Raw genomic sequence first — 13,936 nt, 5'->3', positions numbered from 1 at the left:
GGGTTTCAGCCTCTCCCTCTCACTTTCCCTGGGTTTTCAACAGTCCAACAGCAAATATTTGCTGGCAGAGGAGATTTCTGAGCTGTGAGGTAATGGCTGCTGGAGTTTTTTACATTTGCAGAGTCATCTGCTCGGTTTTGGGCCTTATTGCAGCTGCAGATGTGCCTGGGAAGGGGGAGGCACTGGAGCTCAGCTCTGGGCTTTGGTTCCAGCAGCTCAGAGCTGTCCCTGAGCCCTGCTCCCAGCTCCTGATCATGGATGGGCTTCCTCAGGAGCTGCCCTGGGAGATTTTACAGGAAAATTAAGAATATTTTGTTCTATTAAGAAAGATTTAAGGATAATTTTGGCCTTGGAGGAGGTGCCCACCAGGCTGTGTTTGATTTTCATGGGATCCTGGAATGGTTTGGGTGGGAAGGGGCCGTAAAGCTCATCCCATTCCCCCCTGCCATGGGCAGGGACTGCTCCCACCATGCCAGGGTGCTCCAGGCTGGCCTTGGACACTTCCAGGGATGTGGCAGCCACGGAATTCCTGTGCAACCTCCAGTGCTCCATAATTCCTGTAAGAGCCTCAATTATCCCAAGGTTTGGCTCTCTCAGATACTAAAATATCACTGAAGCTGAGAGTGCTGGACTTGCTCCTACCAACACCCAAAGCTCTGCTTCCCACAATCAATCCATGGGACTTTTCCAGCCACCAAACACGTGAGGCTTTCAGAGCCTTCCCAAAAAACAAACCTCAGGCCATCCTGGCATTTTTCCCTGAGCAGTTTTCCCATATTTGAGGGAAAAACACACGAAGGGGAAATCAGATGTGAAGCATCCCCGTGCAAAGGGAATTTCACGGAGCAGCTTCCCTCGGGGAAGGGTTTGGAGCTCCCAGGGACAATGACACATCCACTGGTTATTGTGCTGTGTCAGCACTTTGGCACCACCTGAGAGGTCTGCAAGTGGAGCCTTAATGATCCAAAGGGATCGATGGATTCCTGCAGGGGTCATTTGCAGGATCAATAGTTGTCCATCCCCTGCAAAACTGGGGAAAATCAGCTTGAGAGCTCCTTCCCAGAAACAGCTCGGGGCTTTGCCTGGCTCCAGGGAGCCTCAGGGTGGGTTTCCTGCAGGTTTGGGGATGGGGGAGGCAAAATGTGGCCACCCATGAGGAGTTTATTCCTGCCCACAACTCCTGCTCCTGCCCCAGGGCTCTGCTGTGCTTGGGGACAAATTCCGGCTGGGATGGAGCTGGGAGCAGCCTGCCCTGGTGGGAGGTGTGGGATCCTGGTGGGATCCTGGTGGGATCCTGGTGGAATCCTGGTGGGGTCCTCATGGAATCCTCATGGAATCCTGGTGGAATCCTGGTGGAATCAAAGGTCCCTGCCTGCCTCCACACTCCCACACTCCCACTCTCCACAGATTCCCAAAATGAGGCAGCTGCACCTCCCCAAATGCCCCAAAGCCACAGAGAGTGCAGCCCCTCCATCCTCAGCCACCCCAGATGAGTCCTCTGGCCCTGGTTCCTCTTGGGTCTCTATTTCTGCATTTTCCAGAGGCAGCTGGGGCTGCTGCAGAGCACAGTGGCACACCAGGAGTGGAATCTTTATTCCTTCCTGTGCCCTGCTCACTCCAGGCACGATTTTCCCTGTGCGGTAGCACAGGGATCTTCTCCCAAGCAAAGCCCAGCTCGCAGCACACAGGCCCAGCCCAAACTCTGCCTTTAACGAGCTATCAACGAGCTATCAACCGGCTTTAATATTTCATGGGGCTCGGGGGGAGCCCCAGCAGAGCAGAGCTGCTGTTAAAGGCTGAGCTCTGTTTACAGCCGGGCAGCTGCACAGGCGCCTGATGTTTATTCCCACTTTGCCTCCCAAACACCCCCTCAGTGGCTGCCAGCCCCGCAGGGAACGCGGGAGCTGCTGCTGGAGCTCCTCAGAGCATCCCAGACCCTGCTGGCCACGGGCAGGGATGAGCCCCCACAGCAAAGCCACCCCTGTGTGAGCAGCAGCTCCCGAAGCTGTGGGGCTGCAGCCACCGCTGGCACCTCCTGCCCTCCCCCTCTGCAGGGAGAAATGTCCCCAGAATGATGCAGAACAAACCCCTGGAACTCAGAAAGAAGCAGAAATTTCTCCTGGTTTGCCAGAAGCCCAGCACCACCAGCATCTCCTTCCTCAAGCTCCGTATCAGAGCTGAGAATCTTTCATTTTTACCCCTGAGCACTCCAAAATATGTCATAAACACAATCACCCAAAATTGGGGGTGACAGCAGGGGGATGGCTCGCAGCTATCAGCAGTGACATCACCACCACCAGGAGGGTAAACAGGACAAAGGAAACGAATTTACCCCACATGAGGCTCCCGTAGGTGGGTCAGCAGCTGCCTATCAGATCTGGCAGGGCCACCCCAGAGGAAACCGAGCAGAAAAAGTCTGGTCAGTTTTGCCATGTTACTCACTTTGATGATAATCAGATTTTCCATGATGAGAGCTCCCTGTCCTCCCCCTTTTGCTGGAGTTTTGCAATTAGGGTGAAGGTAATCAGCAAACCACAGAGATGAGGGGCTGTGCTCATGGGGGTGGGCTGGGACACCACTGGGTGACACGGGGACCTGTGAAACCTTCATGGCAGGAATAGAACCCAACCAAAATGAAGAGAGAATTTCTCACTGCGCCTGCCCAGGTACCAGGGCCCCAGCCTGTCGGTGCCTGCTCTGACTCTGCTGTTCCCTCCCTTCTTAAGCTGCAAAATCCGTGCTGGGCTCTGCACCCTGAGTTGTTCCTGGGTGTCACTTACCCTGATGTTCTTGGGTTCTGCTCATCCCTGCACCCTTGGGTTTGTCCCACAAACTCAGGCACTGCTCATCCCCACATCCTGAGGTGCCACACGTCCCTGTGTCCTTGGCTCGTCCCTGCATGCTCAGCTTCTCCCTCTCATCCTTGGGCACCGCTCGTCCCCACACCCCCGGGTCCCTGTGTGCCGCTGTCGCGGTGTCCTCACGCCCAGCCTGTCCCTGTCCCCGGGCTCAGTTCAGCCGTGCCTCTGCCGGGCCCATCCCGCCGCTGCCCCGCGCTGATCCTGGCGTGGTGCCGCGCCCCATTAGGCGGAGCGGGGCGGCCAAATGGCCCCATCAATATTTGATGCGCTCGGAGCCCATGGCGGGGCGCGGATAAAGCGCGGCGCGGATAAAGCGCGGCGGGGCGGGCGCGGGGCGCGCAGCGGGGATGGCGGGCGGCCGCTGCGGCCGGGGCGGCTGTGCGGGGCCGGGGGCGGCTCCGGGGGCGGCGGCGGGGCCGCCGTGGGTGCCGCGGGCGCGGAGGCTGGCGCGGAGGCTGGCGGCGCTGCTGGTGCTGCTGGCGCTGCTGGCCGCGGGCTGCGCGCTCCGCCGCCGCGCCTGCCCCGCGCCCCGCCGGGCCCCGCGCCCCGCGCCCCGCCGGGACCCACCGGGAGCCGCCCCGGCCTCCGCGGGCACCGCCGGGACCCCGGGACCCGCCATGGGCCTGGAGCTGCCTCACCTGCCCAGCTACGAGGAGGTGAAGCACCTGCCCAGCTACGAGGAGGCGCAGCGCTGCCCGGCCGCCGAACGGGGCGCGGCCGCGGGGATGCGGGGCTGAGCGCTCCGATGGACCTGCGGGATGGATCATCCTCATCCTCATCCTCATCCTCATCCTCATCCTCATCCTCATCCTCATCCTCATCCCCATCCTCATCCTCATCCTCATCCTCATCCTCATCCTCATCCTCATCCCCATCCTCCTCCGGAGCCCCGGAGGGACAGCGGACAGCCCCGGGTGTCGCAGGAGGGACGCCCGGGCAGGATCCAGCAGCGTTCTCTGGTGGGACGGTGAGGAGCGCCGGGAATGCTCCACAGCGCAGGGGGACCTGCTGGGCTCTGCAAAGGGACCCTGGGGGTTCCCGGGAATGCTCCACACCTGCAGGACACCTGGATCTGCAAAGGGACCTCGGGGATTCCTGCGAATGCTCCGCACCCGCTCCACACCCGGCTCTGCCACGGGACCTGCGGGATTCCTGAGGACACGGAGGAGTGGGACACACCGCCCGGAGCCGCTGGGACAGACTCAGGACACCAGGGCGCCTCACGGGGACACGGCACAGCCGGGAAGGGAGGAAGGTGACTTGGGGACATCAGCTCCAGCGCAAGGACACGGAGCGATGGGAAGCCCCGGCTGTGGTTTCGTTCAGCGTTCCCCGCTGCCCTCACCCCCGCTCGCGGTCTCCGGGAATTTTGGGATGGCTCCGCTGTGGGATTTTGCTGTGTGGACACCGCTGGGTGATGCTGAGCCCCACGGGGGCCAGAGGGAGCTTTGGGGACAGCGGGACCAGGCTGTGCCCCTGGCCGGGGCAGCGGGGGAAGGAGGGAACCGCTCCAGAACCTGCAAATGAAACATCAGCGGGGAGCTGGGAGCCCTCCTGCCCCAAGGGAAACGAGTGTCACAGCTCCCAGGGAAACGAGGGTCACAGCTGCTGCCGCAGCTGGCCACTCCTCCACGACCCTCAATGCTTCCTGCAGCACCAGCCCAGCCCGGCTCTCTGACAGGGAACTGCTCAGTGCCCAAAGCTTGCATTAAATACCTTTTGTTTTCCTGTCCTAGCTTGACTTTAGCGCTCAGAGCTGAGGATGTGCTCAGTGCAGGAGCAGCAGCCACGAGCACCCTTCCCCTTCCCCTTCCCCTTCCCCTTCCCCTTCCCCTTCCCCTTCCCCTTCCCCTTCCCCTTCCCCTTCCCCTTCCCCTTCCCTTCCCTTCCCTTCCCTTCCCTTCCCTTCCCTTCCCTTCCCTTCCCTTCCCTTCCCTTCCCTTCCCTTCCCTTCCCTTCCCTTCCCTTCCCTTCCCTTCCCTCTTTTCCAGGTGTCTCTAATGGCAAACCCAAACCTGCATAAATAAACCTATTTAAAATACAGATTAGATTTTCAGAACTGCAGGGCTCCAACTAGCACAGCCATTTCTTTTCATAAAGTAAAATAATCCTTGCAGACCCTTCGTGAAAAAGGCAGAAATAATGGAATATTTTATTGTTTTGTACACCCCAGCTCTGTGCACTCATCCCTCTCTGTCCCTGAAGGTACCAGCCCATCCTGTTTGCCCAAACTTCTACAGGAGGGCAAAGGCACCTGAACTAAAATTAGAAAGGTTAAAATCCAGCATTGGAAACTTTATAGCACAAGGCAACCCCTGATTGGTTTGGATCAATAAAAATAAACTTTGGAAATGGAGATCCTCACATGTGATCAGTTCATAAAAACCTTTTTTGCTCCCTGGCTTTTCCCCATCCCCTGCAGAGTAAAATCTCATCTCTGTAAATCTCATCTCCGTTATCATCAAAATAAAGAAATGGAGGTCTTAAAATGTTTAATAAAAGACATGTAAAAACCAATATAAAAACCTTATCTATAATATAAAAATAGTAAATTGCTTCTCTCCAACCTGCCCCCAGCTGTGGGTGACACAAACTTTGTATTTCTACAAATATCTATTAAAATTTCAGAATTAAATTTTAGAAAGCTTCAAGCTTTTCCACAGTTGCTCATTTATAATTGTGACTATTCTGAAGTGAATCGGGCAACAATCTCCAGTTTTTCTGCAGGAAATAGTTCCACATAATCTGTAAAATCAAATTTTCACGGCAGATGATTCAAACCTTCCTCCTGCTCCAGTCCCAAAGGGTAAAATCCCACAGAAAAACCCAGATCTCACAGTTTTATTGCTTTAAAAACCAGAAAACAAAAGCTATTTTTAATTTTCCCTCTGAACTATTACAAATATGCAGTAGGTTTTTGAACACCCACCTGAGTTTTTAATTTTGCCTCACTTGAGGATTTATTTTTCACCTAAAGATTCATTTTTCATCCTCCCTTTTTGTAATCAGAGAGGATTTACTGTGGCCAAGGACAAATTAAGTGAATGAACTCAACTCCCACCCTGCAATGGCAAAATTTGGGTTATTTTTGATTATTGATCCATCACAGCAGCACCTAAACAACTGAATTTTAATCATGTTAATTATTCTGTTTCTTAGATTGGTTTATGATGGTTTAAATCAAGTTGTGAGTAGTTAAATTAGAGGTATTTCTTTTTAAAATATTTTCTTGTTCTGGGCAATAATGTAACCAAAATGTACCTGAAACATCTGTATCCTTCTGCTGTTTATTTTTGCTTAATACTGAAATAACTAAAAAAGGTAAAAATAAATGCAAAACTTTGGAAACCCCAGAAAATTCAGCTCCAAATTCCCCTGGCATGGATGGATGGCACTTCCCTTGGAATTACAATCCCTAAAATCCCTGCCACAACCCCAGAAAAGCCACAGAGGGACATTTTCTCCTGAGAACATCCTGAAATTCAGATTTCATACCCAGGTCATAACTGTATTTAGCACCTGGAAGTAAAAGTGCTTTCCCAAAATACTTTGCTTTGTTTTCTATTTAACACCAGGATGCGCAGGACTGGATGTATGTGATAAAAAATGGAATTAAACACCTCTCCCATCCCCTCCACATGTAATTAAAACAGCACAAATATTCTTTTTTTAGCACTCAGTGGAGATCCCCACATGCAGCAGCTCTCAGATACCTTAAAAAATGATATCTTAAAATGCCTTAAAAATGATACCTTAAAATCTCCACTTTGATTTGGTTTTATTAAGAAATTAATGAACTGTGCAAGAAAGGGTCACAGAATGATTTACAAATTTGCTGTATGTACAGATATTTAACATTTTGCTGGTAACATTTGAAAGATACATAATAAACCTTGTCAGTGATGAATAAACTGGTAATAAATTTATAACACAAAGAGAATGCAGCCAGCTGTGGGTGTGAAACAAAGAAAAGTGTATCTTGATGAAATAACAAATTAAAAAGATATTTACAAATCAAGTGATTTGGGGAGAAAAAAATACAGGAAATATTATCTTATTTTAAATATTCTTGTCAATTTTACATGTTAGATGCTACAAATGCTGTTTGTTACTTCCAATAACCCTGAAAGCACATTCCAAAGTATTTTAAACAAAAAAAAAAAAATCCTTTTACTGCTGAATGTTTTGCTCAGTGACAAACCTGAGTAGCTGGAATGATCTGAAATTATCTATTAAATAACTCACTAACAAATATGTATTCCCACAACCGTGAGGGAATGTTTGTACTTGCGAGGCTCAAGCTCCTTTTTTTTTGCATTTTCAGCACTTCCAGTTTGCTCAATTTGTTTTGGGGCAATTGAAGCAAGTCTGGAGAGGTCCCTGAGGTTGCAGAAAGAACCAAACTGCTCAACTCGGGGCTTAAATTGTGATTTCAGTAGAGGCAACCCAGGCTAAAGAATATTAATGGCAATGAAAATTTAAAATCACTGAGAGAGGAACTGCTAATTCCCTTTTTTCTCATTTATGTACTCAGCACTGAATATAAACCCAGCTCAAAATGAAAGGAAAGAATGAATCCTGTGTGTCACCCAAGGATTCAAGTCCACAGAAATTCCCACTCCTGTGACCCACAAAATGTTTGCTGTGGCTTTGTTTTCACAACAAAGCAGCACCAAATACTGAAGCAGCACTTTGGAGGTGCCCAAAATGTGAATTATTGCTGCACAGTCACACTGCTCCTCCCTGCAGCACTGGCTGCTGCTCGTTCTCTCTCTTTAGCAATTTCCATCTCGATTTTGGCTTTGATTTTATTCCAATCCACTTCCAGCTGCAAGAAGAGAAAAAGGAAACACACAGAGCTCAACATCAGAGAGAGCCAGGTCAGTTATTCCATTTAAAATACAATTATCAGGCGCTGGGTACCCAAACTCATGGAGATCCCAAGGCACAGCTGAGCTCTAACTGAGCTTCACCTTTGAAACAAGCCAAGCCTGAGCTATTTTAATAAATCTCTAAACTGTGTCTGGAAATACAACCAATAAAACAAAAATAACCTGCTGCTAATTCAATAGCATGACATCAGTGTCCTGTTCCTGAAAATTCAGCCCCGCATCATGAACTGAGGAGGGATGTCTCCTCCAAGAGCTGACAGGATGTTAAACCAGTGACATGCTCCAACAGCAATCAGCTCCTGCTTGAAATTGCCCTCGTGCACCAATAAATGCTCAGTTTTTTCAGTTTTAACCCCATTTAACCCTGGAATTTCTCCAGCTGCACAGAGTTGGCATTTTCTGCCTGTGCTGGTGTCAGTGAAACCCCAGGCAATGCACACAGCACATATCACAGCACAAATGGGGGCAGAAAAGTTGTTTCTTCCCCAAAAAATGCCTGACAAGGAAATAAAAAAATGGATCATGGTGCATTTGATGGCCATAAAAACTCGTCCAAAAATGTTATTGTGCAATTCAGTTTATTGCTGGAGAATTAACACTGGCAAAGGTGGGATGGGAGAAGAATTTCAAGGGATGCACAGGGAATTCTCCTCTGGAATTAAATAACAGGGGAGATTCTCCAAGAGGGAAAATGAAATTAAACAATTCAACACCCACATTCTCAGGTGAAAATATAATAATAACACCTCAGTTCTGGAGGCACTGACTGGGCCCAGGACTCTCAGGATATGTGTAAGTATTGAGAACCTGATATGTAAAATAAGCACAATTTCAGCTCCTGCCTGGCTGCAGAAAAGAGAGGGGAAAACTCCTTATTTAAGTTATTTAAGCCTGAAGAGGTTTGAGGTTGTGAGAAGGAAACTGAGACCCTTTTTCATCCTGGAGAAGGAACAGCAGCACAAAATCTTGCTTTTCTTTTCAATTTCTTTCTGATTTTGCTCTATGAGTCTGACAGGTTCCATGCAAAATTTAATTACAGCTTAAAATTCACATGATGTGGATCCCTCCTATTCACAGATCCACCAAAGACCTCCAGCATCTGGATGTGGAAAAGGACTTTTTCCTTCCAGAAATCTCCTGAGTGAGAAATTCAAATTTCAAGAAAATCTCCAAATTTCCAAATCAAATTTTAGAAAGCTTCAAAATTTCTAAATTTCAAGACTGAGTAAACTGAGAAATCATCCTGCTCACACCTTGTCACTGCCAAAGTGGAATTCCTTGGGAATCCTGATGGAATCTACAGCTTACTCCAGGATTTTTAGAAAATCAGGATTATCTCCAATGTCCATCAGAAGCATCTGGGAATTTCTGTGATTTTTGCTCTGCAATGGGTTTTACAGAACACACAGAGCTGGAAATGCTGCGGGATAAAAATGCCTGGAATCTGTGCTTTATTTCCCAGGTAAATGACTGTGGAATGCTTCACTAGGGGCTGATTTTGTTTAGGAAATGAGTGCTAAAAGCTAATGCCTTCCATTAGAAATCCAGCTTTATTCCAAGTGCCCATGCAAGGAGCTCAGTTCCCAGCCCAGCTGCTCCCTCCCCTTCAGCTGCAGGGGACACAAGGATTCCACACACAGGAAAGGTTTTTTGGGATCATTTCTCCCTCAGAATGCTGAGAAAAAGGAGGAGAGAAGCAGGAGGGACAGGAGGGAATTGTGTCTCTCCTGTGTGGGAACATTCCAGTGGAATCCAAGATCCAGCTGCTGAATTTCAGCACGTGTGAAACACTAATAAATTGATTTCCTGGGGATGCAGAGGGTTTCCAATAAATGTATACTGAACTGTTTATTATATTTAAAATCAGAATGGTTTGCAGTTCATAAATATCCAGATTCCTTCCAAGTTTGTTACAGTTTCTATCCATAAAATGCCACGAAAAATGTTGGAATATTTGAGAGACTCATTGAGCCACGGTGAAGTTTAACTCCCTGTTTATAGAAAACAACTGTGCCTTCACTTGTGTGATCCTTACCAGATATTAAATATATTTATTGTGAATCTTCAAACAAAACCCACGCCCAGCTATTCCTGGCCAGTATTAGGCCAAAACCTGTAAAAATTGCACATTTCTGTTCACATTTGAGCCACAGAAGGAAAGCAGAGGAGCAAACCCACCCCACCTCCAGCAGGGACAGCCCTGAGGGACACTTACCCCCTCTGCATATTGCAGAAACCTTTGGTTGGTTTCTTTTTTGCCAAAATCCTCCAAGAATTTCTGTCTGTAAGCCAGGACCGTGTCCACGTGTGTCCTGTGCTTCACTGCCAGCTCCAGGGCCCTGCAGGAGAGCAGCAAAGCTTGGGGAAACACTCTGGAATCAACCAGAAATTCTGAGGGTGACGGCAGAGATCCCAAATCCAACCCCACAGCAGCATCAGGAGGTTCAAAGCAGCCAGTGATGGAAAAAGCCAACAATTATTCCCACTGACAACCTCACCACACCATTCATTTGAGCCCAGGAGGCTTTTTATTTCAGGGAAATGCAGAATATTTCAGAGTTTAGCACCAAAATAATAATGTTTAATGACTTCTTTCTAGTCACAAACAGGTTCTGAACACTCATAATACACATTCATGATATATCCTATATAATATTTATAAATATTGTATAGGTGGAAAAGGTCAGACACTGAATTAATTTAATTCATTACTCACCCTTGGTTTCTTCTCAATGATATTTGACCTACAGAGAGTTTTTAGATGACAGAATAAAAGAATATTCTTGTCCTAATATCCAGCTTAAACCTCCCCGGACACAGCTTCATAACAAAACAAAATTACAGATTTGTGGGGAAAAATCAACCTTTTGCCTGAATGTATCAACAGAACAGCAGAGAAATTAGGAGTAAACAACTCAGAGGATTCTCTCAGAAAACGTGGGGGATTTGTTTAAAGGCGAAATTCCTCCTTTGTTTTCTCAGCCTTAATTCATATTTTCTCCACCTACACAATGCTGGGAGTCTGGGTAGCCACAATTTTATTTTTAGCAGCAAGACATTTCCAAGCAGCCCAAATTCCACAGCCAGTCTGGGGCATCACTGAGGGCTGCTCTGTGCTAGCAGCGATGAGAAATCAAAATGTTATTTCAAAATGTTTCCAGGAATATTTTGGGCTTTTATCACCAAATATTTGTATTTTCTCAATACAAAAATGCTTGTTTTTTGGCCATGATTTAATTAGCTTTTTTTTTGAAGTCGTGGGTGATCAAAAGATAAGAAATGAGTCAGCAATAAAACAACTGATGGAAATAATTAGGAAAAGGTTATTTTAATGACAAACAACTCCTACCTTTCCCAGTTGTAAAGGTTAATGTTGATCTGGATGGCTTGGTACACCAGGCCAGCCTGCAGCAGGAGGGTTTCAGCCTCCTGGCAGTTGCCACTGAAGAGCAGCATGTGAGCCAGCCTGGACTCCTTGGAGGGCAGCTCCTTGATGGCACTGATGTACTGCACCTTGTCAATCTGCTCACGAGGGGACAGCAGGGACACCCATTCATTCATCAGCCTGCGTTTGCAATCATTTCATGGGAATTAATTCCATTTTCTCACCTCTCCAATGGCTGCATAGGCAATTTCAGCTGTGCTCATGTCCTTGTTGGCCACTGCCATGGCAGCCAAACAAGCCCACAGGGTCTGGTCCTGAAATCCAAAATAAAAACAACTTGGAAAGCTTCAAATGTTCATTATCATGCTGCAAATGACTCCTCAAAGCAACTACACAAGGCTTAAAAATTATGTGTAATATTACATTTCTCTGTGTGTCATTTATGGCACTGTGCTCTAAAGTATCTTATTAGGAAATGATTCATTATTTCTCAGAACTAGGAATTAGAAAAACTTCATGGCAATAATAATATTACACATTTTTCTTATTATTTTATATATAACTTTAAATTATATATTTATATTTTATTTATTTATAAATTTATAAACAAATATATACATTTATATAATTTATTTATTTGTCTATATTTATATTTGTATATATTACTTTAAAACCCTATTATTATGAGATATAGATATATATATATATACACACATTTGTTTATTTATTTATTTATGTATTACTTTTATTGTTTCTGTGAGGGTTTTTGGGGGTATTTTACACAACCTTGATGAAACCCCATAAACACAGAATTTAGGAAGACCCTAAACGACATTTTGATAGATTTTCAAGTGATAACATTATGACAAACACACACTACTACACCGTATTTTAATATAGTTTAGGCTCTATTCAGACAGGAAAAATGTAATTTTGGACTTGCTGGTCCAGGAATTAAGGAGAATTTTGTTGAGCGTGCTCAGTAACAAATCTGGAAATAAAGACTTTGCACTGTGAAGGTTTTGGAAGGATCACTCGTGATTGAAATCACAATCAGCAGCTGCACTGAGGGTGTTCTAAACACATTCTCACACTTCCCAAGTGACTTTTCCATCAGGAAAAACCCTCCTGCAGGAAGCCCAGAATTTGGGAAAATTAAGATTATTCAGAGAATCAAATGCTCCTAAAGTCTTTGTCACATTCTCCTCCCACTTCCCTTTTATTTAGAGAATCAGGTGATAAAATGCTGAAAGCTCAGCCTGAAATTATCCAGGAGATGAAATTATTTTTGGATGGTCCCAAGTTGTTTCTTGCTGTTTTTTTCCCATCAAAAAATTATCTATTTTATTACTCCTGATTGGAAATACTTTTTATTCTCTACCTGGACTGCCAAAATCAAAATATCCCGACCTGGATGCATAAATCAGGTGATGTGGACACTTCAAATAAAGATTCTGTTACAAATAATTCTACTAATGCAACCCAAATTATCTGGATGTGCATTAATTTAATAATTGGTGACACAAATATCTGAAATACACATTTAAGGTACTAAAATTTTCTAACAATAAATGGGAAGGAAGGTTTGAAGGGATTTTGTTGTTTTGTAAACTACCACACTCACCTCATCTGTTGCTGTTGTCTAAATAAATACAAAAGAAAGCAATGGAAAAGGAAAAAAAATAAAAAGAAGTGAAATAGAATATGGAAATTAACAGGAAATTGTGGAAATGTCACTTTTCATTGGTTATATTAAGGGCCCAGACCATAAAGTTATAGGTTTAAGGTCTTATAGGTCTAAGGTTATATTAAGGCCCAGCCCTTAAAAGTTAAAGGTTGGTTATATTAAGGCCCAGACCTTAAGTTTAAAAACTTTAAAAAAAAATAAGTTTAGAACTGAATTCTGTGACTACCTGTGCTCAATCCTGCAGGATTCTGGTGTAGCTAAAAACAAGAATTATTATTTATCATGGAACTTATGGAAGGATGATGTCCTGGAATTAAGGAAACCACCTCATTTTCCAAAAGTGACAAAAATGAGTGACAAAGCAGGCTGGAAATGAGCTGTACCATTTGATATGGAGAGATCACTACTGAAGAACACCCAAAACCATAAAAATGGTTGTGAATATTGCCAAAAACCAGATTTGAATTGTACCTTGACAAACCTGCAGAGCCTGAGCCCATTGTGCCAGTGGGAGGAGCTGGCTGGAAATTACCTGTACCATTTAATATGGAGAGATAATTATTGAAGAGAGATAATTATTGAAGAACACCCAAAACCATGAAAATGGTTCTGAATATGCCAAAATGGAGGTGTACCTTGACAAACCTGCAGAGCCTGAGCCCATTGTGTCAGCGGGAGGAACTGGCTGGAAATGAGCTGTACCATTGGATATGGAGAGATCACAACTGAAGAACACCCAAAACCATGAAAATGGTTGTGAATATTGCCAAAAACCAGGTTGGAATTGTACCTTGACAAACCTGCAGTGCCTGAGCCCATTGTGCCAGTGGGAGGAACTGGCTGGAAATGAGCTGTACCATTGGATATGGAGAAATAACTATGGAAGAACACCCAAAACCATGAAAATGGTTCTGAATATGCCAAAATGGAGGTGTACCTTGACAAACCTGCAGAGCCTGAGGCCAGTGGAACGAGCTGGCTGGAAATGAGCTGTGCCATTTGCTATGGAGAGATAACTATTGAAGAACACCCAAAACTATAAAACTGGCAGTGAAGGTTCATAAGGTTTGGTACCTTGACAAACCTGCAGAGCCTGAGCCCGTCCTGCCAG

The 13,936-nt window shown here is 46.0% G+C and overlaps 1 protein-coding gene across 1 annotated transcript in view; it reads right to left on the bottom strand.

Moving 5' to 3' along the window:
• Positions 1-6,627: 6,627 nt before the first annotated feature.
• The window catches only part of IFT80 (intraflagellar transport 80), a 31,393-nt gene continuing 24,084 nt past the window's right edge, over positions 6,628-13,936 (bottom strand). Inside the window, exons 17-20 of the mRNA XM_058812262.1 lie at positions 11,363-11,452; positions 11,103-11,275; positions 9,969-10,092; positions 6,628-7,689 (exon numbers count right to left, since the gene is read on the bottom strand). Coding sequence (XP_058668245.1) covers positions 7,576-7,689; positions 9,969-10,092; positions 11,103-11,275; positions 11,363-11,452 — 501 coding nt within the window. The 3' untranslated portion in view covers positions 6,628-7,575. The remainder of the gene's footprint in view (positions 7,690-9,968; positions 10,093-11,102; positions 11,276-11,362; positions 11,453-13,936) is intronic.

This window comes from Ammospiza caudacuta, chromosome 11 (genome assembly GCF_027887145.1).
Source record: "Ammospiza caudacuta isolate bAmmCau1 chromosome 11, bAmmCau1.pri, whole genome shotgun sequence".
NCBI lineage: Eukaryota > Metazoa > Chordata > Aves > Passeriformes > Passerellidae > Ammospiza > Ammospiza caudacuta.
The sequence above is the reverse complement of the archived record's forward strand: the minus strand, read 5'-3'. Positions and strand labels throughout refer to the sequence as shown.